This window comes from Scomber scombrus, chromosome 18 (genome assembly GCF_963691925.1).
Source record: "Scomber scombrus chromosome 18, fScoSco1.1, whole genome shotgun sequence".
Classification (NCBI taxonomy): Eukaryota; Metazoa; Chordata; class Actinopteri; order Scombriformes; family Scombridae; genus Scomber; species Scomber scombrus.
Genome location: NC_084987.1, coordinates 4560114 through 4581707, shown reverse-complemented (window position 1 = coordinate 4581707; position 21594 = coordinate 4560114). Strand labels below are relative to the sequence as shown.

The 21594-nt window shown below is 36.9% G+C and overlaps 1 protein-coding gene across 1 annotated transcript; it reads left to right on the top strand.

The window, feature by feature from the left end:
- The first annotated feature begins 1583 nt into the window (after positions 1 to 1583).
- elac2 (elaC ribonuclease Z 2) lies at positions 1584 to 21150 on the top strand. Its single transcript, XM_062438588.1, has 24 exons — positions 1584 to 1931; positions 2930 to 2980; positions 3065 to 3135; positions 4947 to 5011; positions 5110 to 5167; positions 5252 to 5320; positions 5409 to 5528; positions 6181 to 6236; positions 6777 to 6835; positions 8428 to 8500; positions 8615 to 8727; positions 8807 to 8905; positions 9930 to 10068; positions 11073 to 11158; positions 11392 to 11513; positions 12362 to 12449; positions 13586 to 13724; positions 13821 to 13859; positions 14676 to 14785; positions 16243 to 16342; positions 16445 to 16565; positions 17030 to 17108; positions 18191 to 18335; positions 20704 to 21150. Exons 1-24 carry the CDS (start codon positions 1594 to 1596, stop codon positions 20953 to 20955), a joined length of 2592 nt encoding a protein of 863 aa, XP_062294572.1. The 5' UTR covers positions 1584 to 1593; the 3' UTR covers positions 20956 to 21150.
- The last annotated feature ends 444 nt before the right edge of the window (positions 21151 to 21594 follow it).

Genomic DNA, 21594 nt, shown 5'->3' with positions numbered 1-21594 from the left:
GTGTTTGGTATCTTAATGAAACTTTGCTTCTCTGGGTAATAAAAAAACAAAAAGAAAGAAAGGATAAAAAAAATTAAAAAAAATGCGGTTTTAAAAATGGTCAGAATCATGTTAGAAAAGCAGTCCAGTCAATGCGGAGAGGCTGCTGTCCGCTCTGTGCTTTATGGACTTTATGTTGATATATATGAATAAAGAGAGACAGAAAGAGAGAAAGAAAGAAAACAGTGTGTTCTGTCTTTATTGTGTGTGAATGGGTCAATAAACACTGATGAGGATTAAGATTCATATAAACTCATAAAATTAATCTGTGTAGTAAGAAATATGCTGTTAAATGTTAGTGAGCTTCTTGTAATGTTTTTTATGTAATCTGCTTCTCATAAAACTACAAAATCTAAGTTGTATTCATTTAAATACATTATAGGAACGTCTATGATGAAAGTTTAATGTCTATCTACTCTTAATGGTTCATTTCATGGCAAAATTACAAATATTCAGACATTATTAAACGGTACTTGAGCTCAATTCTGCTGTCACAGTTATTTGAATGTTTGATTCAAATATGTTATGTAAAAGTAATTAAAAAAAACAAATGAAATGAAAAGCATAATACATTGAAATCAATGAACCATCTCTTATAAAAACACCAGTATACATGATGGAAAAGGAGTACAAACGTATTTAATGCTACTTCTTCTCCGCTATCCATTAATTAATTAATATTTCTCTACATATTAGCTTCCTTTCTTCCCATAAATGTTGCCTTAAATAATACAAACATCCATAAACACACAAATGTATTAATATTAAATTAATTCCTAATAATTTCTCTATAATGGTTTATACATAAACCTACACATAAATGTGTATTTATGGGTTATTGGCAGCTTTTGGAGACACATGAGAATGGACTTAATAGTGAAGTAGGAGATATCTTGTGTCCAGCAGGAAACATTTAGAAATTAAACATATTTACATACTCATGGATAATAGAATTTTTTTTTTTTTGTGATTGGGAAGGAACTGATGCCACTTTAAACATATCAGACACAAATTGTTCATTCATACAAGTAGGATGGAGTATTCCATACTGTAGATAGGCAGATAGATAGATATACTTTTATTCATGTATCCAATAGCTCATACATAAACACAAATAAACACAACTATATAAATAAATAATAACATATAATATATACAAAAAGCCTAAAAGTTAAAAATAATATATTCAAAAAACCTAAAAGTTATACAACTTTAAATAAATATGGACATATTTATAGATATAAATATATTACATTATGTAATAATTATATATATAATAATCCTGTTATATTTTACATAATATATAATAGGATTTTTGCAGCGAAATGTCTCAATAAATATCTTTTAGGGACCTTTAATATTTCTTATAGTTTGTTTACCTTTAAATCCCGCCTCCCTCTTTTCAAACTCGCCCTGTGATTGGTCCACACGCCTGCCAACTACTCCCTCGGACCAATGAGCGACGAGATACGCTTTACATCATCATTAGATGCCGGAACTCGTGTCCCATGTGTCAACCCCAACCTCTAAAGAGTCGTGCTTGTTGAAGCCTCCATGGTTGAATCAATGCATGTGACTCTCCGGTCCATTGCATCGCTGATAGTCCGAGGAAGAGCTCTCTCCTCTGCACACTGTGTGGCTTCACCTCTCCACTTCTGCAGGTCAATGATGGCCTCCAGCTCGGACAGTAGACAGCAGCAGCAGCAGCAGCAGCAGGATGGCTGTCAGAGGAAAGCCAAGAAGCAGAAGGAGCCACTGAGGAGGATGAAGACCAAAGAGAACAGGAACAAACGTGGAGACAATCACGGACCGTCCACTGTGTACCTGCAGGTGGTGGGAGCAGGGAGCAGAGACAATGCTGCGTCTCTTTACGTCTTCTCTGAGTACAACAGGTACTGTGTGTGTGTGTGTGTGTGTGTGTGTGTGTGTGTGTGTGTGTGTGTGTGTGTGTGTGTGTGTGTGTGTGTGTGTGTGTGTGTGTGTGTGTGTGTGTGTGTGTGTGTGTGTGTGTGTGTGTGATGATGAGACAGGATCAGTGTGTCCAGGTGTTTACATTAAAGCCAGGGCTGCAGCTGGGAGGATTAGTCATTAATCAATTAGTTAGGAGCTTTGTTTATTAGTCATTTTCAGTCCCAAATAAGTCTAAATTGAGTCTAGGGTCTTTAAAACCTCTGTCAACCTTTGTTAAAAGCTCTGAATTATATTAAAAGAGTTATTTCCTACTTCTGTGTCATATTTCAGATTATATAACATAATAATATTATATAATCTAGCAAAACCTGACAATAAAAAGCATGTATTGGAGCCTTTAATTGACTGCTTGGATAAAAAGTACCACTCTTTTTATCATCATGCTCTTTGAATAATCATTTGAGTCATTTTGAGTCCCAAATAAAGTAAAATTTGAATCTAGGAGTCTTTAAAAACATCTGCCAACCTCTGTTTAAACCTCTGAATTATGATTAAAGAGTAATTTTCTACTTCTGTGTCATATTTACAACATATTATATTATTGTATCAAAACCTGATAATAATATGCAGGTATTGGAGCTTCAAATGACTCTGTAGTAACTTTGGATAAAAGTACATTTACTGTCATACAAGTTGTTCTTTTTTTATTATCACCATACTGCTTAAAACTGAACAAAATCCTTTTCTCAATTTTAGTCCCAAATTGAATCTAAAGTGATTGGTAACCACATTTGAACATAAAATAGTGTTTATGTGTATATTCTGAATGTAAAAGATTATCGGCCAATATGTTTTTTTAAATGAGATATTTTTAAAGTTATAGATATATTTTTACATTTCCCTAGTATCTGCATCAGCCCAAAAAAAACAGTATCATTCAGGCCCTAATTTTCATTATCTTCCCTTCTCTTGGTTTCAGGTACCTGTTCAACTGCGGTGAAGGAACACAGAGACTCATGCAGGAGCACAAGTAAGCTGGTTTGTTTTTATCGTTTCATTCAGTCTGATGGACAAAGACGTGCAGAGTTACTGTGATTCTGTTTCTCTCTGACAGGCTGAAAGCTGCTCGACTGGACAACATCTTCCTCACCAGACTGAGCTGGGAGAACGTTGGAGGTTTGTCAGGTCGGTAAAATCTGTCTGATACCGAGGAATGAATCTAATTATTGGGAAATGAGACTCCAAAAACAGTCTGTGCTTTTGCTTCTGACGGTCATATTCGATATGGACTGATAAGCAGTATGCTATGAACATATTTTAAAGTGAGAGAAACCTTTATATGAAAATGATTGGCTATTAAATATTAGTGGCTGTCATTATATGACTCGTATAGTTTGACAAAGCAATAAAGCAGAGTCTGCTCACATGCACTGAAATCTGCAAGTTTTTATTAATGCAAAGTTTTTAACTGCATGATCTTCATCAGGCAAACATCCACATGAACAGATAAAACACAGGTGGAGCTGCAGCAAATGCAGCTGTTTAAAAAAGTATTTGACATTAAACCTTGTTAGAAAACAGAAAAGACAAATCTCCCCCTGCTGTCAAAATTCTTTTCATGCATATTCTGCACAAAATACTCACTTTCCTCCAAGAAAAACACAATAATATAGCTGTTACGACCCTCTAAAATAGCCAGTTTTAAAAGAAGGTCCAACATAGTCGAACAGTGAGGAGCGGGGTTAGGGTTAGCCAGCAAAATCAAACCAAAAAAAACAAACTACCAACAAAAGCTGATGACTCGGCCAAAGTGAACAAAAAGAGAGGAAGACACCCAGAGTCCCAGACTAATGAAACAATAGGGTTGTTGGATCTAGGCTTTCCCTCCTAACCCTAAACTCACATGATTACTAATGAAAAATAAACCTAACAGTAATAAAGCTGCACAAAAAACAGAAATACCAGACCCCAAAAAATACAAACAGAAGACGAACAATGGGCAGAAAAACTAAAACATGGTAAAAAAACAAAAAAACTCCTGTAAAGTGTGGGAGGGAGGGAGAGAGAGAGAGAGAGAAGTTCCTCCCCCTCTCTTTATTGGTCTTCCCTCAATCAATCGGGATCAAAGTCACCTGAGAGAAAACACAACATTATAAGTGGTATATCATATGCTATGCACATCATATCCAGCAGGGGGCAGAGTTTGTAACAACTGCATAACATGTTTGTTTTTAATGTTCATTATTTTTAAAAGTGAGGCTGCAGCTAAAGATTATTGTTGTTATTGATTCTTGGCTGCATATATGTCATTTATATTTATATACTACTGCTTTTTATTGTGTTGTGTATGATATTCTGTTATTATATTATATTATATTATATTATATTATATTATATAATGTGAAGCACTTTGTAACTTCAGTTTGGAAAGGTGCCATAGAAATAAAGTTTATTATTATCATTATTATTATTATTATTATTATTATTAGGGCCCGAACACTAAACACTGTGAAGGCTCTTTTAAATCTGTAGGAATTATAATTATCCTTCTTCCAAAACAAACTCATGAAAATGTGCACACACTTCCAATCTGGCGAAAAACTTGATATTTTATGGTTTGCAGAAATGGGCGTTGAAAAATGGCTAAATAGCACCCGCCTAGAAAATCTTAATAATTGAGCCCCTCGCTCCAGATTGACATAGACAAACAAGATTTGAGACACATATGTATCATGTAAAGATGCACAAAAAAGCCTCTTGGACCCATACTCTAAGTCCAACAGGAAATCAGCCATTTTTATTCAAATTTTCCATTGTGGCGCTGTTGGTAATTTCCACGCAACATACTTTAACAAATTCCTCCTGCAGATTTAATCCGAGCAACTTCATGTTCTCTCTGTTTTGCTGTTTCAGGGCAAAGAAGGGGAGCAGCTTTAATTATTATTATTATTATTTAGTATTATTTAGAGTTTGTCTGTGTGTTGTCTGCACTGCAGGGATGATATTAACGCTGAAGGACACCGGTGTTCCCCAGTGCGTTCTCTCTGGACCTCCACAGCTGGTGAGAAACCTGAAATCACACAGTACGACATTCATCTGCACAAGTTTTAATTTAACATAAACTCACTTCATCCTTTTTGTTTCTTTTATCATCAAAAGGAGAATTATCTTCACGCCATCAAGTCGTTTTCTGGCCCGCTGGAGGACATCAAGCTGTGTACGCTGAGTTTACTTTACTGACTCACATACTTGCATCATGTGTCTGATTTTGTGATATTTACTGTGATTGTTTTACTTCCAGCGGTGCGACCGTACACTGATGAGACCTACGCAGACGAAACCATGACAGTTTATCAAGTGCCAATATTTGGTGAGCTTATGTTTTTAGTCTTTCCTGCTGTTTGATATTCAGTGAGACTTGTGGAAGTGCGTTTTGGTGACTGATTCTTTTTTTTTAGCTCAGTCGAGGAGCAGCAACGATGGAAAGCTGTCCCCCCGGTCGGGAGGGAGCAGCCCCTCTCAAAGTCCAGCTTCTCCCAAGAGAGACGACAGCTGTGGAAACAATCCGAACAGTCCAGGTGAGTCCAGACTGGAGAGGAAATCCTGATTAAAGGCTGTTTGGTAAAGTTATCTGAGAGTTAGAGGAGTTACAATTGGTTCTTACATTAATGGCAGACGATTTTTTGGTGCAAGAAAATGAATCCTTTGTCCTTTTTATACCATTTCTAACTCTGTGTGGAGTGTTTAAGTCATTCATGCTGGAAAAAAGGGACTAAAACATACATGCAGACTAAAAAGTGCTTGATTTTTGAGTGTAGCGTTGAAGGAAAATGATGTCAAACAATGAATTAAAGATGCTACTGACTGTATAGCTAGAAAAAAAGTGTTGAAATGTGCAGAAATTGGTGTGAAATCTTCAGTAAAGGAGTTTATTTAAAGTGTAAAGTCTCAGTATACTTTACAAGAAAGTAGAACACATTACAGATTAATAGATGAATTGTAAAAATGAATAAAATAAACATTTAAGACAGAACATAAACCATTGATTAAAGAAAGATAATTAAGTAGAAGTGAGTGAAAATTGAGGTTTTGAGTCTAGATTTAAACGTCTCTCTGATGGAGCGTGGTTAATTATTCCAATTTTGGTTAATCTCAGTGACGAAATGAGTAATTCTGCTTTATCCACATTAAAAACAGTTTAACATTTTATTTGCTTGAAATTTCTTGCAGGTGAAAAACGAAAAGCAAAACGAGACACATCGCTGGTGGTTTCCTTTATATGCAAGGTAGGTAACTGCAGGAGTATATCATCATCATCATCATCATCATCATCATCATCATCATCATCATGTCAGGGTTCCCACGTGTCTGTAAAATCTGGAAATCCAGAGAAAAATTAAAATGATGCTTCTCTCTGCGTTGTGAGTGAACGCAAACGGTTAGGAAGGGTTCTTATTGCTAATGTTGTTAGCATCAATGAATGGGATTTAACATGGCGAAATTAGCATCACAGCTAACAATCAGTCAAATTTTCTTTATACAGCATCTTTCAAACAAATCAGATGCAATTCAAAGTGCTTTACAGTTTGATTGAAATCAAAAACAACACAGGAAATAAAGTAAAAAATGTAACTTGGTAACTACTGTAATGCACACTGAGGGATAAAATATGAGTAGATACAATAATGCAAGATAAAGTATAAAATACGACAAAATAAAATGTCCTGGAGAATGATTTGAAGAAAAGAGTGGGAACCCTGCATGTGTGATTAACGTGTTTTTTTAAAATTGTTATAAATACATTTTAAAACTCTTTTCTTTTGCAGCTTCACCCCAAAAAAGGAAATTTCTTGGTCGCTCAGGCCAAAGGGCTCGGACTGCCTCTGTGAGTACTCTTTATTACAGATAGAAGAAGAATAGAAAAAGGATGTTTATTGTTGTTTTATTAGAGATATTAGATCAGATGTTGGTCTCACTCTCAGTCTTTATAAATGCAGTAAAGAAAAGTAGTTTTTTTAGTCATTTATTTATTTTAGTAAGCAGACAGTATCTATTTTTTTTAACCTGAACAAGCATTTATGTAACCATGACAACCATACAGCTTTGGACAAATGTCTCATTATGAGCTGTTGTTAATTAGATAGTCTTGTTTTCCATGTATTACTTTTGCAGTAATTATTTAATTACACGCTGAAAACAACCAAATTAAAACATGATTAACATTTTTTATGAGGCAGATTCAAGCTGGCTGTATTTCACTGGTGTTTTCCTCATTTATTTATTGACTTTTAAAGCCCAAATCGTTGCGACCCAATTAGTGCGTGAGCTTAATTATAGCGAGGCTGCAGTGATTATTCCGGTTATTGAATCTCCTGTTTTATTACTGGAAGCTTTCTGAGGAATTGTGTTGACAGTAGTTTACTGTTTTTAAAGTGTTTGACAGTTAAAATGGAGACATCTGCTGAGCAACTGTTAGTATTACATCTGAAACCATTACTGTTGTTTAGCTCAGTAAAGTTTATACTATTAAATCTGCTGACTTTAAACAGAGTCTGCAGCTCTGCTTTTAAATACTGTAGCAGACTGAGAAACACACCATGTGACAAGGCAGCTTTATTTATATATAACATTTATATAACAGTAAGAATTGGAAACTAAAAACATAAAAACATGCAATTTGAGAAATAAAAATATAACCCAATAATAGTAAAAACATGGAAACATTAAAACATGCAATTAAAACCACTAATAATAAAAAATTAAATAAAAACAAAGTACAGAAAAATAGAAAAAGAGAGAAATAAATAATATATAATACATAATAATAAATAATAGCATCATTTTTTATCGATTGAGACTGAAAAACATCAGAATATAGTGAAAGTGCACCTTTATATTTTTTCCAAAACCCCAAAATATTCAATTGATAATGAGATAAAACAGAGAAAAGCTGCAAATCGTCACATTGAAGAAGCTTGAATGTTATTTTTATTGCTTGATAAATTACTTAACCCTTACATACTGTTCATATTCTGACTCATAAGTAGTCTTTACACCAATTCACACTCATAAATTCACTATCAGTCGTTAATCAATGTTTGATTATTCCTTAATGAAGCTATAAGAGAGTGAACAGAGTGTTAATCTTATGGAAAAAAGACATTAACAGTCACTATTTTATGGTCCAGGAGAACATTTTATAGAATATGAAGAATGATGGTTTTTAAGTGAAAACAGGTCAAATTTACACATTTGCATCTACAAAAATGTGTATCAGCTGCACAAATATAAAAATATGATGCTTTTTTTTGGTATATTTGGGGTCACATTAGGAAAGAAGTGTGTATAGTGTGTGTTTTATACAGCTCTCACATGTAAAAATGGGTCAGATTTGACCCTTAACAGTATGTAAGGGTTAAACTTAACATTAATTGGCATTTTAATGTTCTGTAAAAACTCTTCTTTATTCTCCCACAGGGGCACAGCAGCGATCGGTCCGCTCATCGCTGCTCTGAAAGACGGGAAGAGTGTCACATACGAAGGGAAAGAGGTTCAGTATGAAGCTGGAAATCTTTCATATGATCTCAGTAATACAGCTGCAGCTTCTATCTGTATCTGTGTGTGCTGACTGCTGACTGCTGACGCTGTCGTTGTTGTCCCGTAGATCCGACCGGAGCAGGTTTGCACTCCCACTGATCCAGGACCAATTTTTATTGTCGTCGAGTGTCCGTCTGAGGAGTTCCTTCAACCTCTCTGCACCAATCAGCAGCTGAGGAGGTAACACACGGATTATCTGAGTGGTATGTTTTTAAGAAATCAAATATGAGTTCAAATTCAATGTGTGTTGTCTTCGTAGATACCAGACAGGAGGGACGGAGGACTCACCTGCGTTACTGGTCCACATGACTCCAGAGTCTGTTCTGAAAACAGATGAATACAAAAAGTGGATGGAGAGGTAATTAATTTACTCAAAAATCAGTGTGTAGTCAGGCTCACATTTCAGATGTCTATGAGTTGTTAACAGCTCCACCAAATAGTGATTGTTCCCTCTAAACTTCTCACATGGTTTCATTTCAATAAATGTTCAAATGATCCAATATTTCAGCCAAAATCAAAGATTAGAGTAAAAGTCCAAAAAACTGAAAACACATTTGTGTATCAGAACTTAGTTTTTTCTTCTTTCCTCTCCCATTAATCATCTCACCACCCCTCACATTTATCTGCTGACCCTTTGGAGGGGCCCCACCCCTAGGTTGGGAACCACTGGACTAAACTAGCTAACTGTATATAAAGTAGTGTAAACTAGCTCCACCTCCAGCAGCTACAACAGTAACATGCTGCTCTAACACTGATGCTTCACTATTAATAATCTAATGATGTCATAATAATAATATATCAGTCAGAGGACCAAACCACTACTTTTACTGTAATACTGCATACTACATCACTCATAATACTGCAGTACTTTTACTGTAATACTGCATACTACATCACTCATAATACTGCAGTACTTTTACTGTAATACTGCATACTACATCGCTCATAATACTGCAGTACTTTTACTGTAATACTGCATACTACATCGCTCATAATACTGCAGTACTTTTACTGTAATACTGCATACTACATCACTCATAATACTGCAGTACTTTTACTGTAATACTGCATACTACATCGCTCATAATACTGCAGTACTTTTACTGTAATACTGCATACTACATCGCTCATAATACTGCAGTACTTTTACTGTAATACTGCATACTACATCGCTCATAATACTGCAGTACTTTTACTGTAATACTGCATACTACATCACTCATAATACTGCAGTACTTTTACTGTAATACTGCATACTACATCACTCATAATACTGCAGTACTTTTACTGTAATACTGCATACTACATCACTCATAATACTGCAGTACTTTTACTGTAATACTGCATACTACATCACTCATAATACTTCTCTCTCTCTGCAGGTTTCCGTCCACCACTGAGCATCTGATCGTTAACGAACACTCGTCCACAGTTCACAACATCAGAAGTCATAAGATTCAAGCTCAGCTGAACATGATCAACCCTGAGATATTTCCAGAGCTCAAGTCTTGCAAAGCGAAGGTAAAACTGACACAGAGATTATTTTAACAATGAACACTGACACAAACACGTTGCTCCCAAATAAACAAACACTTCCAGACTATTCTGAACTCTATTTATATACATTCACATTTTAAAAAATCCCAGTTTCTGTCATAATAACAACTTGGAGGTTGACATAAACGATATTTACAAGTCAACAATTTGTAATTACACTAAATCCAATTTAAAGTTTTTAGCATTGCGAGAGACGGTTTATTTGTTTTTATTTTATATAAATGTAACATTAACTTCAATTACAACCGGCTTGCATCCTTTTTGTTTCTGCAGGGTCTTAAAATGTCTAAAAGTCTAAAATGTAATAATCTCAATTTTAGGCCATAAAATCCGTCTTAAATCCATCCTTTTGTTGCATACTAGGTCTTAAATATGTACGTTCATTTACTGCTTCCTCCGTTGCTTTTTTCTTTTGTTGTTGTTTTTTTTCCCCCCAGAGAAATGTGTTGTAATTATTTGTGAAGGATCCCAGGTAGTGTTGGCTTGATCAATCAGAATTCAGTGGTTGGTTAAAACTGGTACCAAACAATCAATTTGAGTCCCTCAAATAGGCACAGTTGGTGTCACACTCAACATCAGATGTTTCATGACTTTGATAGTAATTCTGGGACTGCCATTTTTCCTTACTTTTGCATACTTCATGTCGGTCTTAAATTTAATTCATAATGGTCTTAAAAAGGTCTTAAAACGTCTTAAATTGAACTTGTTCAGACCTGCAGAAACCCTGTTATTTCTACATGTTTTTTTCATTACATATGAACAAAAATGGAAGTTTAAAACCAAATTTGAGAACCATAATTTCCTATATGGCATTATCAGAGGTTAAATTGTATTTATAGTGTTTTTAAATCCATCACACTCATATGCTATTATTTTTATATGCTGTCTTTTATTATAGTATCTACTTCTATGACTTTAACTAACTAGATTTTGTCGTCCGTCCCCCCCCCCCCCCCCCCAACCTGCAGGGGCCTCAGGCTGCTCTGCACGTCCCCAACGTCAGAGCCGAGTGTCTGCTGAAGTTCCAGCTCAGACCCGTAATGGAGTGGCAAAGGTTAGTTTTACAATTTACCTCCCATTACTCTGCAGCTGAAAACAATCTAAGATGGACCAGTGCACTCTGCCGCCTTCTTCTTCTTCTTTTTTTTAACCTCATCTTACAAGTGTCAGTGTTTCTTTGTCTCTTTTTCTCTCCACTGCTTCTGTCGAGCATTGTAAAGGTGCGTTAAGGTCTTGTCTTGTTTGTTTTGTTGTTGTTTTTTTTTTACTCTGTTCTTCTTTCATTAGAGACGCCATCCCTCCCTGCAACACCGAGGAGTTTGTGAAGGAGGCGTCTGAGGTCCCAAACTTTCTGGAAGAAGTGGACAAGTGCAGACAGATGTGCTTGACCGATGCTGCGGAGCGTTCTGGTGAGTTTTACTGCTGGAGACCAGAAACTCAACGAGGGGGTTTATAGCTTGTAAGACTCATAAAATGATTCTGTGGAGTGTTTATCAGGGTTGTTTTCATTAGTCTTTATTTAGTTTTTTAGTATTTCAGTGTAGTTTTAGTTCGTTTTACAAGCAATTAAGTCATTTTAGTTTAGTTTTTATTTAGTTTTAGACTTAGTTTTAGTTTTCCAGGAATTAGAAGAAGTCAAACTGAACAGGACAGTAAAAAGGGAGAAAACTAAATCATTTTTTTCTTCTTTTTTTCAGTTAATTAAATAATTTTTTCACTGCTGGTTTTAGCTTTACTCTTAGTTTTAGTTTTCCAGGAAGTAGAAGAAGTCAAACTGACTGAAGTCAAATGAAATGACAACAAAAACGAAGCTGATTTTTTTTTTTCTGCAATTCAGTTTAGTTTTAGTTAGTTTGCATATTTCATTTTAGTTCTTAAAAACTACAATTTTTATTTTTATTTCAGTGAATTAAATGATTTTTTCACAGCTGGTTTTATTTTTACTCTTAGTTTTAATTAACTACACGGTCGCCCATAAAGTTGGAATAAAATATTTTTTACTTCTTCTCATGTAGTGATTGTGACAATGTGATTTATTCTTGATAGATAAAGTGTAAATATCATATTGATCAATCTCATTATACCTGATCAAAGGTGATTACTGATGTGTATAAAAAAAAAATAAAAAGAGGAATGTGTCTGAAAACAAAATTATTCCAGCTTTATGGGCGACCGTTATAATAACCCTGGTGTGAATGTGGACAATCTGTCAATGATATTTAATGTGGATTTAACTATTATTTTCGTTTCCACTCAGATAAACACCCAGAGGTGGTTTTCTTGGGAACAGGATCAGCTCTTCCGATGAAGATCAGGAACGTCAGCGGCACTTTAGTCAATATCAGGTACGGACGTTTTCTACCACAAAGACTTCAGGAACTAAAACAAGGACTTAATATATAGTTCCTGTACATTAGTTCCAAGTGTTGTCCCCGGCAACAGGGAATAAAATCTGCTGTGGATCATATTTCCTGAATAATGCAGATTTGTTCCTCTGGTTTTTGTTTCTTGGAACTTTTTGGTCTAAAAAGAGCTCAAATTAAAGTTGCATGATAAATACATTTTATTTAACTCTATGAATGAGTTTTTTTTTATTTATTTGGAGAGTAGAGCATACTGTTTATAGTGTATTAGTGGGAAGTATCCTTTATCTTCTCTCTACTCTGCAGCAGTAATATCATAGAGAAGAAAAATAAAATCAATTTAAAATCATCCACTCATTTTAAACTCCCTCTTACAATTGTTTATACATCTCTAGATGATACTTAATCAGAGAAAATTGAAAATATTTTAACTTGAAACTCAGCCAGAGAGGTTTTTATGCTCTAAATGTCTTTTGTGTCTGTTTCATTTTCCTTTTTAATTTGCTTAAAATCCAGCTTGACATTTAAGTTTTAAAGTTTAGTAGCTTTATATTTCATTATATTGAGGGTTAGACAACAATATAACAACATTTAGATATCACTCCCTGAGCCAAAAAACAATTTAAGACATTAAATAAACTTTTGGAAACTAGTGGATCAACTAAATTTTTAAAAAATGAGATTTAAGCAGTGCTGCGGACATGATGGTGCAAATCTCTAAAAAAAGAACTCATAGATGTAAACTTTATTGATCCCCTTGGGGAAATTTAGGGTCCCGCAGCTTAATACACAAAGACGTCAAAGAACAATATACTAAAAAATTAAAAACTAAATACTAAATAAGAAAAACAACAAGGTCTGAGGCTGAGGCTGTGTGATAAAGTGCAAAAATAAAATAAAATAAAAATATAGTGCAATATACAATTTAAAGTGAATTTAGTCCAGGCTGTGGCTGTGGGGGTCTTTTTATTGCCAGATTGTAGAGTTGTACGGCCCTGGGGACAAATGAATGTATCTAAATCACATTATTATTAAGATAATAGGAGATAAGTTGTAAGAGCTGTTACATGAGTGAGTGTTCAGAGTTGTTTTTAATGAGTTTTTGAACCTGCTCGTAGCCCGAGTCAGTCGCTGCTGCTGGACTGTGGAGAGGGAACGTTCGGTCAGCTCTGCAGACACTACGGAGACGCTGTGGACGAAGCTCTGACTAAGATCTCCACAGTCTTCATCTCACACCTGCATGCCGACCATCACACAGTAAGACGCTGGAAAACACTGCAGCTATAAATGATGATTGATTTACTAGTTTAAAGCTCGTTAATCCTGATGCATGTTTTCATGTTTTTGTTTTAGGGGCTGCTGAAGCTGCTGTATCAGAGAGAAAGAGCTCTGGTAGGTATTTCATCATTTTAATATTTATAGTTTTCTTAAATTTTTTTATTTAATGGCTGAAAACGACATAAAATTAAATGAGTTAATTACAGAATAACATAGCCTCTTGCTCATCTTATATGTTCAGACACAAAATATTGTCTCAAATTAGTTTTTATGGTTATTTCAGGAGGAAAAATGAGAAAATAGTCTTTATTTAGTCTTTGTTAACCTAGCTTTAGTCCAGCTTTTTATTAAACTTATTTTACTTTTCTTCAGTTTTTTAAATCTATTTAACCTATTTTTTTACACTTACTTTTAATAAACCTTTTTTCTGTTATTTTACTTATTTATTTAATTATTTATTCTTACTTATTTTATTTACATTTTTTATTTTTTTAATCATTTTTATTTTCTCTTGCATGCATTGGTCTCAATTTTTGTCTTTACATTGTTTTTTATTCCTTTTTTAATTGTATTATTATTATTATTGGTTTTAATTTGTCACTTTTTCTGTCTTATTATTATTATTATTATTATTATTATTATTAATAATAAACTACACTAGTCTTGTATGAAAACTGCTATATAAATAAAGTCTGATTGATTCTAGTTCATATCAGAAACATATTTTATTATTATTATTATTATTATTAATAATAAACTACACTAGTCTTGTATGAAAGCTGCTATATAAATAAAGTCTTATTGATTCTAGTTCATACCAGAAACATATTTTATTATTATTATTATTACCATATAAACTTGTTTCTATGAGTATAAATCTCCTTCATGATGACTTTTTAACTCTCTGACTCGTGTTTTTATTTCTCTCAGACGACTTTAGGGAAACCTTTCAGTCCCGTCTACCTGGTCGCTCCGGTCCAGATCATGACGTGGCTCAACCAGTATCACGACTACTGCGAGGAAATCCTCAACCACATCAAGTACGTAGACACAAGAACAACCTCACATGATGACACGCAGGTCTACCTCTTTTATCTTTTAGATATCAGGAAGCTATATAGAAAGCTAAAAATAGGGATGTCCCGATCCGATATTTGGATCGGATCGGCCGCCGATATTAGCAAAAAATGCATATCAATATCGGATCGGCCTGCACGGGAAAATCCCGATCCGGCTCCCGATCCAGTTTGTTTTCAGCTTTCCCCCCCAAATCCGGTCCGCCTTTTCAGCACACCTAGCGACCTGTCCAGCATCCCACTATTTATTTTCTACTCAGCTTTTTTGTGTGTTTTGCTTTTTTAATACAGTTTACAATATTGTTTGCACTGATGGCTTTTTAAGCCTTGGTTCACACTCTTGTTGTTCAAGAGCAGAGCACTGATGCCAATTCAGTTTGTGTGGTTAATTGACTATTTATTATTTTGTCTATTTTGTGTTTATTTAACCCTGTTAAGAATAAACAGGTCAGCTTCTCATTACCAACCATTGTGGATTATTCAAACTAACCTAATTAAGTTGGCTAGTTGTTCTTAAGAGTAAAACCCTTTTCAACATGAGTATAACAACAAAATAAGTAAATATCTTTAATCTTTAATACATGCTTGGATCGGCCGGTATCGGTATCGGCCTATGCTAAAAGCTACAATATCGGTATCGGATCGGAAGTGCAAAAAGCTGGATCGGGACATCCCTAGCTAAAAACTAGTCATCTTCACACCGATGCACTACAGAACATTTTGAAGTGTTGAATTTTACTTGATTTTATGTCTTGTATTTACTCTATTTTTTAGCTACTTTTACTATGTGCTATTGTTACTATTTTACTATCTTAGATTAGTAGTAGTACTTACATTACATTAATGTTTCTTTGCTCTTTTTTAACATTGCTTTATGCTCTTTCTAGGCTACTTTGATATGAAGTATTTGGTGTATAGAACTTCTTTGGTTGTAAATTACCCTGAGTTGCATTTATTGTATTAAAGGTGCTCTACAAATAATATTATTAGCAACTCTGCATCTCCTCTCAGCAGCACCTTTACTGATTTAGTTCACTCTCAGCGCTCTCATAGTGTCATTTTGGGCTGCAGCAGGCAGTTGGAAAAGCTGTTAAATGCTGCTGTGCACTACCTGCTCAGCACCAAGCAACAAACAGACACAGTTATCTGTAGACTAGCTGGTGAACATAGTGGAGCATTTAGCAGCTAAAGAGCCAGATATTTCCCTCAGGAGTTGGTAGAGAGTAAAAACAGAGCAAAAAGAGAGTGAATATTGGACTTAAATTCACCAGGTGGACAGAAACAGAATCCAAATGAATGATAATGTTGCTTGTTAACATTGGAAGTGTCTACTTGAACTTGTTCTGGTTGTGCTGCCCCCTAGTGGCCAAAAAATATAAGTTCTTGCAGGTTTAACATCATCATGTGTTTTTGTTTTTCAGCCTCATCCCGAATAAATTCCTGGTTGACGGAGCCGAGACGCCGAAGCCGAGGACGAAATCATTCATCCAAGCGCTGCTGAAAAAGAACGATCTGGCAACGGTGTGCAGCTGTTCTCACATCCTTCAACATTAGATCGCTTTTTTAAGTTTTTAAGAGTTACTTTATTCATGTGTGTGTGTGTGTGTGATCTGTGTGTTTCAGTTCCAGACGTGCACCGTGCGTCACTGTAAGAACGCCTTCGCCTGCAGCTTCACTCACCAGTCCGGATGGAAACTGGCCTTTTCTGGTGACACCATGCCCTGCGACTCGTTCGTACACACAGGTCAGCACCGCTCGTTCCACCAAAGTGGATCTACTCAGAAATGCATCATCACAAATTGAGCTTTTAAATATTTCAACGATTCGCATCACTGCATCGAAACTTGAAGCTTGATCACACGAGTCGTTGTGAATAATTAATCTAATATATATTTCTTAATGCTTTTCGATCACTTTCGTTGCTGGCTGGCTCTTCGGATGGTTGCTATGGGATCTCACTTCATTGACTCTTCTTTAAATTGCTCGACTGGACTGTGTCCAAGCAAAGCCTCTCAGAGACGGGCGAGTGTATCCCCACGTCTGTTCATTATAGATGGATCGGCCCGGAAGGCTGAGCAGGGCGAGCCGGCGCTTAAATACGACGAGCACCTGATTGATTTCCTGTGAGATGGGAAGAGTGTGTGTGTGTTTGTGTTTGTGAGTGCAGCGTTTGTTTGATTCAAGCTTTTTTTTTTGTTGTTGTTGCAGGAAAGAATGCAACCTTAGTAATCCACGAGGCCACGCTGGAAGACGGGCTGGAGGAGGAAGCTGTGGAGAAAAGACACAGGTGAGTAAAAATGATGCAAAGCTTTAATGTGAGTTTATGCAAATGGCTGAAAAAGACGATATAGAAGCAGTTAAAGCTTAAAGGAGTCTTAAGGTTGCAGCTATTTTTTAGTGCTTTGTTATATTTCTCTACACACACATTGCTATTGATTTTTCTGCACCTTTTTTAATGATTGCAGAGCGAGCATCTTTCTTCACAAAAGCACCTTTTTTCTTTTTTTTACGTCCTTGGAGAACACTTAAAACTTAATACAAATAGAATTCCCCCTTTTTAAGAGCAACTTTGTGCAACATAAATCTCTCGATGAATTCCTTCCTTTCCCTCGACAGCACGAAATTGACCCGTCTGTTTTGACTGTTAGTCTGTTTTTCTTTCCTTCCTTCCTCCCTTCCTTCCTTCCTTCCTTCCGTCTGTCCTTCCTCCCTCCCTCCCTCCCTCCTTCCTTCTCTTTCTTTCCTCCCCCTACCTTCCTACCTTCCTTCTTTCCTCTGTCCTTCTTTCCTTCCTTCCCCCCTTCCCCTTTTCCTTTCTCCCTCCCTCCCTCCCTCCCTCCAACCTTCCTTCCTTATTTCCTCCTTCCTTCCTTCTTTCCTTTCTTCCCTTCCTCACTCCTTACCTTCCTTCCTTCCTTCCTTCCCTCCTTTCCTTCTTTCTTCCTTCCTCTCTCCCTCCCTCCCTCCTTCCCTCCTTTCCTTCCTTCTTCCTCCTTTCCTTCCTCGCTTCCTTCCTTCTTCCTCCCTTCCTCCCTGCCTTCCTTCCTTCCTCCCTCCCTTCCTTCCTTCCTTCCTTCCTTCCTCCCTCCCTCCCTCCCTCCTTTCCTTCCTTCTTCCTCCTTTCCTTCTTCCTCCCTTCCTTCCTTCCTTCCTCTCTCCCTCCTTCCTTCTTCCTCCTTTCCTTCTTCCTCCCTTCCTTTCCTTCCTTCCTTCCTTCTTCCTCCCTTCCTTCCTTGACTCGAGGACAACAGGAGGGTTAACATCCTTGGAGAACACTTAAAACTTAATACAAATAGAATACTCCCCTTTTTAAGAGCAACTTTGTGCAACATGAATCTCTCGCTGACTTCCTTCCTCTCCCCTCGGCAGCACGACCTCTCAGGCCATCGGCATCGGCATGAAGATGAAAGCCGAGTTCATCATGCTGAACCACTTCAGCCAGCGCTACGCCAAGATCCCGCTCTTCAGTGAAGACTTCAGCGACAAAGTGGGAATATCGTTCGACCACATGAGAGTAAGAGTCTACGTATATGTAACGCTGTTCATTCGTCTGTTAAGTCACATGACGCTTTAATCGCTGCAGATTGGATGTTTTTGACAGATGATGTTGTCGGGTTACAGCTGCACTGCGGCATTCAGAGACGCTCTTGACAGCCGTCTGTGTCTTTTTTTTTTTTTCTTTCTTCTTCTTCAGTTGGATGTTTCTCTCTGTGCAGAACGATGTTCAACTTACTGAAGTGTGATGTTAGAAACTTGAAACCTCCAAGTGCACAAACACAGAGAATTGGCTTTTCAGTGATTGTAGGAAACATCTCGTTAAACTTGTTCAATGGAGAAATATTTGAGATAGAGTTAATGTCAATTTAAGGATTTTAATGAGAGAATTTTTGGTGTATCAGACACAAATTATAATTCAAAGCAGAGTATGTTTTATGTTTTATGTGTCTTTAAGATTAGGGAAATTATGGCTCATTATTAAACCATTTTACAGACTTGTGAATCACACTGTGGCTGAGTTAGATTAGTTTATTAACCCTGTCTGTTTTGACTGTTCCTTCTTTCCTCCCTTCCTCCCTCCCTCCCTCCTTCTCTCTCTCTTTCCTCCCTCTTTTTCCTTTCTTCCTTCCCTCCTTCCTTCCTTCTTTCCTCCCTCCCTCCTTCTCTCTTTCTTTCCTCCCTCCTACCTTGCTTCTTTCCTCTGTCCTTCTTTCTTTCCTTCCTCCCTTCCTCTTTTCCTTTTTCCCTCCCTGCCTCCTTTTTTCCTCCTTCCTTCCTTCTTTGATCCTTCCTTTCCTTCCTCCCTTCCTTCTTTCCTTTCATCCCTCCTTTTCTTCCTACCCTCCTACCTCTTTCCTCCGTTCCTTCCTTCTTCCTTCCTTCCTCCTTTCCTTCATTCTTCCTCCCTTCCATCCTTCCTTCCTTCTTCCTCCCTTCCATCCTCCCTCCTTTCCTTCCTTCTTTCTTCCTTCCTCCTTCCTCCCTTCAATCCTTCCTCCCTCCCTCCTTTTCTTCCTTCTTTCTTCCTTCCTCCTTCCTCCCTTTCATCCTTCCTCCCTCCCTTCCTCCCTTCCTTCCTTGACTCGAGTACAACAGGAGGGTTAAATACAGACTGAAATGCAGATCAAAAACTAAAGCTGCAGTCTCCTGGTGGTGATTAGTTGGTCGATATGTTCTCACCTGACCAAATTGTCAGTAGTTGAATAATCGCTGTGTTACTTTCATAAAGAGAGAAGTGCTTCATTAATAGCCTTCCAGGATGAATCCATTATTTCCTGCAGCGGGAGGAACCGATTAGCCAATGAACCGTCTTCACATCTCTGAACTCACCTAATGGAGACTGATGAGTTTAACTGTACTCAGTGTTTCCTGTTGTCTGCTGTTTTCTACTAAGTGCTGGAAAAGTGAAGAGAGTTAGCTCTGAGTGTATCAAAAATTGGGTTAGTCTGACCTGAAGAGGCTAAATAGAGAAATTAAGAAGAGAGGAATGTGTGGATGCTGAGTTCATTCTGTCCTGTAAGAAAACAACCCACAACTAATTGATGAGTTTAAGATTATGTATTATTTCAGTCGATTTCAGTTTTACTTCCTCCCTCCTTCCTTCCTTCCCTCCTTCCTTCATTCCTTCCTTCCTTCCTTCCTTTCCTTTCCTTCCTCCCTCCCTCCCTTTCTCCTTCTCTCCTTCTTTCCTACCTTCCTCTTTTCCTTTCTCCCTCCCTCCTTCCTTCTTTCCTCCCTCCCTCCTACCTTCTTTCCTTCCTTCCTCCCTCCTTTCCTTCCTTCTTCCTTCCTCCCTTCCTTCTTCCTCCCTTCCATCCTTCCTTCCTTCTTCCTCCCTTCCTTCCTTGACTCGAGAACAACTGGAGGGTTCATTTTAGATATTATTTTATAGAGGCAAAGTTTTTTTGTTTTTTTTTCAGTTTTCCAGAAAAACATGTTTAGATTTCTGCAAGTCTTCAGTAACCAATACAAAGTTTGGCCCTTATCTTGAAAAAAGAAAGTGTGTCCAAACTTTTGGTTGCTACTGTATGTGATGTTTTTGCCAACTATTAAACCAAACCTGAGGCATCATATGGGCCGTGTACTCTAAACATTTTGAATAGTGCCTGTAAAAGCAAGATTGAACTGATTGAAACTGATAGTTAAAGGCTGGATTCTGCATTTTCTGTAATAATATAATAGAAATATAGTATTAGTTTTAATATTGGTGCAGTGACTGAAGGCTTTAATCACCCTGATCCATCCCCTTGTATTAAAAACACTCTCACCTTATATCAAAACCCTCTGTTTCTTGCATAGTATTGATGATCCTCTCTCCCTTTTTTAACATTTTAAAATTCAGACAGTTTCTAGATCATTTTCCTCCCATTTCCTCTCTCCTTCAGATTCGCTTCGGAGACTTTAAAATCCTCCCCCGGCTCATTCCTGCACTTCAAACCCTCTTCGCCGAGGAGATCGGAGAGATGGAGGGGAGAAGAGAGAAAAGGGAGCTGAAGCACTCGAGAGGAGGCAGCTTTGATTTGAACAGCGAGCAGAAGACGAGCGGAGGAGCTGCCACTGTGGACCGAGGTGCCAAACGAGACCAGGAGGAGGCAGCGACGCACTACGGAGAAAATAAGAGACTCAAATCCAGCTGAGGCCTGACTCATCAGGATTTCATTCAAACATGACTTTAACTGAGAGCAACCTTATGTTATTTTATTTAAACAAACCTGATTTTTATTTGGCTTGTGTGGTGTAATGACAGAACATGCATGTATATTTCTTGCATTGTAGTGTACAAAGAGCAAAACTATGAGTTGATTTTTCATTAAATATAATAAAGCAGTAACCCACACAGTCTGTAGATTCAGTAGATTTGTATCATTAGACGTCTCCATCAGTGGTTTCCAGCTGGGGTTTTTTGGTGTTTATTGCAGTTTGCATCATCATTGAAGCATGGGGCTCATATAGACAGCAGATAGGATCCTGCTTTTAAACCTGCAGGAGGGTGATGGAGGATCGGAGGTGCATGATAGAAAGGTCCGAAAGACTGAATTGCAGCATTGATATTTAAAGAACAGCATCCAGGGACTTATTGGCTCGATAAGCACAGGCAGAAACAATATTTGTCAGCTGCAATATTGTCAGAATTGGGAATATAAGGACTAAAAGTAGAACAAATAACCAAAATTCACACAAGAGAAGAACATTTAAGAACAGCTGAGCTTTACTTAAGTTGATTTAAGTGGATTATTCTTAAAACTATTAATCATAAAACAAAAACATGGATATTA

What these genes read in the sequence shown, in the direction of transcription:
- elac2 (XM_062438588.1), top strand. Translation starts at nt 1,594, where the DNA reads ATGGTTGAATCAATGCATGTGACTCTCCGGTCCATTGCATCGCTGATA. An exon ending in TCACATACGAAGGGAAAGAG is followed by an intron (nt 8,501 to 8,614) that starts GTTCAGTATGAA and finishes GTTGTCCCGTAG; the next exon opens with ATCCGACCGGAGCAGGTTTG. An exon ending in CCCGTAATGGAGTGGCAAAG is followed by an intron (nt 11,159 to 11,391) that starts GTTAGTTTTACA and finishes TTCTTTCATTAG; the next exon opens with AGACGCCATCCCTCCCTGCA.